General features: G+C 48.9%; 1 protein-coding gene across 1 annotated transcript in view; it reads right to left on the bottom strand.

Moving 5' to 3' along the window:
- Nucleotides 1-1,487, bottom strand: part of LOC103781153 (M-phase inducer phosphatase 1-like) — a gene marked incomplete at its 5' end in the record, with an annotated part of 7,106 nt that overhangs the window by 3,798 nt on the left and 1,821 nt on the right. Inside the window, one exon of the mRNA XM_008948854.1 lies at nucleotides 849-956. Within this exon, the coding sequence (XP_008947102.1) occupies nucleotides 849-956 (108 nt within the window). The remainder of the gene's footprint in view (nucleotides 1-848; nucleotides 957-1,487) is intronic.

Raw genomic sequence — 1,487 nt, 5'->3', positions numbered from 1 at the left:
GGGGGGGGTCGGGCTCTGCTCCCAAGGGACAAGCAACAGCACAAGAGGCAATGGTCTCAGGTTGTGCTAGAGGGGGTTTAGGCTTGATATTAAGAAAAATATTTTCCTGGCCAGGGCTGTGCCAGGCTGCCCAGGGCAGTGGTGGAGTCCCCACCCCTGGAGGGGTTCCCAAGCTGTGGAGATGTGGGGTGAGGGACACGGGGCAGTGTGGACCTGGCTGGGCTGGGGGATGGTTGGGTTCCATGATCTGGAAGGTCTCTTCCAACCAAAACAATTCCATGACCCTATGGCTACCAGACTGAAGGAGTGGAGACAAGTCTGAGCCCTCCAGCTCTGTTTCTGTGCAAGGGTCCATCACATCCTTTCAGTAGTTTTTCAAAGGAACAGAACACAAACAAGGGAATATTTTCTTCCTGGATGTTTTGTCTGGACATAAGATCTGGCTGCAGCCTTGTAGCTGGCTGCCTTGTCACAAATGGATCTGCCTCAACACAAATATCTGCCTAATTGGTTGTGAGAACAATTGCAAGCCAAACCCCTCTGTTGCACCTGGGTGTCCACACTGCCTGGACTTGCTGCAGCCCCAGCTCAGCTCTGCAGTGACTCATCTGTCACAGGCTGCAGAACAATCCATGCTTCAAATTTCTGGCCAGCTCATGAGCAAAACATGAGGAGTTTCTTATCTGTTGATAAGTTTTGATTAGTCATTGATAAAGTTTCTCTTTCTGGCACAGGGATAGTGCTGATTAACAGCATTGTCTTGGCTGATGCCATTTTTCTTCCTCCCAGATGTTGGGCTTGCAGAGGTCTAGGTGAGAATGAGTTGTGAAGAGCACTGTGGTACTCACCCCCTGAGCTGGAGAGGAATTCTGCCTGGGCCCAGGAACACCTTTCCCATCATGGGACTGGGCAGAACGAGAGGCTGGTTTGGTTGGCTTCTTAAACTCAAATGATTCCTGGATTTAAAAGGAGCAAAATGACCATCTTACCAGAATTACTGATCCTGTGTCTTGCTAGAATTTTTTTCTTTTTAAAACCCTACCCCATATTTTGGATTTAAGTTCTCTGCCAGGAATAGTCTGAAGGCAATTATTTTCAAATTAAAGATGTAACACTAGTGATTCATTTAACCTAACCAAGCTTTTATCCTCTTGGTATCACCTTAAGGTTTTTCTTTCTTTTAGCAGCCTCCTGCAAAGACTTGACTCCTCTGCAAAGGAAACCATCTGTAAGGGCAGCCAGGGCTGGCTCCTGACACCCACTCCTCTCTGGAGACCTGTCAGAGTCCTGCTGGTGGGATTCCCAGCTGTCAGGGCTTTCAGACCAGGCAGGAAAAAGGTTTGTGCTGCAAGGAACAAGGGCTCCCCATGGCAGCAGCAGAAAGATGAGGTGATGTATCTAGACAGCTTTCTGGAGACACCCCCTCGTGCCCATCAAAACCTGGCACTGTGAAGACACTTTCCCTTGCCAAAGCCTAAAAGGGGTCA

The sequence above is a fragment of the Merops nubicus genome, unplaced genomic scaffold, assembly GCF_000691845.1.
Source record: "Merops nubicus isolate BGI_N331 unplaced genomic scaffold, ASM69184v1 scaffold51391, whole genome shotgun sequence".
Lineage (NCBI taxonomy): Eukaryota > Metazoa > Chordata > Aves > Coraciiformes > Meropidae > Merops > Merops nubicus.
The sequence above is the reverse complement of the archived record's forward strand: the minus strand, read 5'-3'. Positions and strand labels throughout refer to the sequence as shown.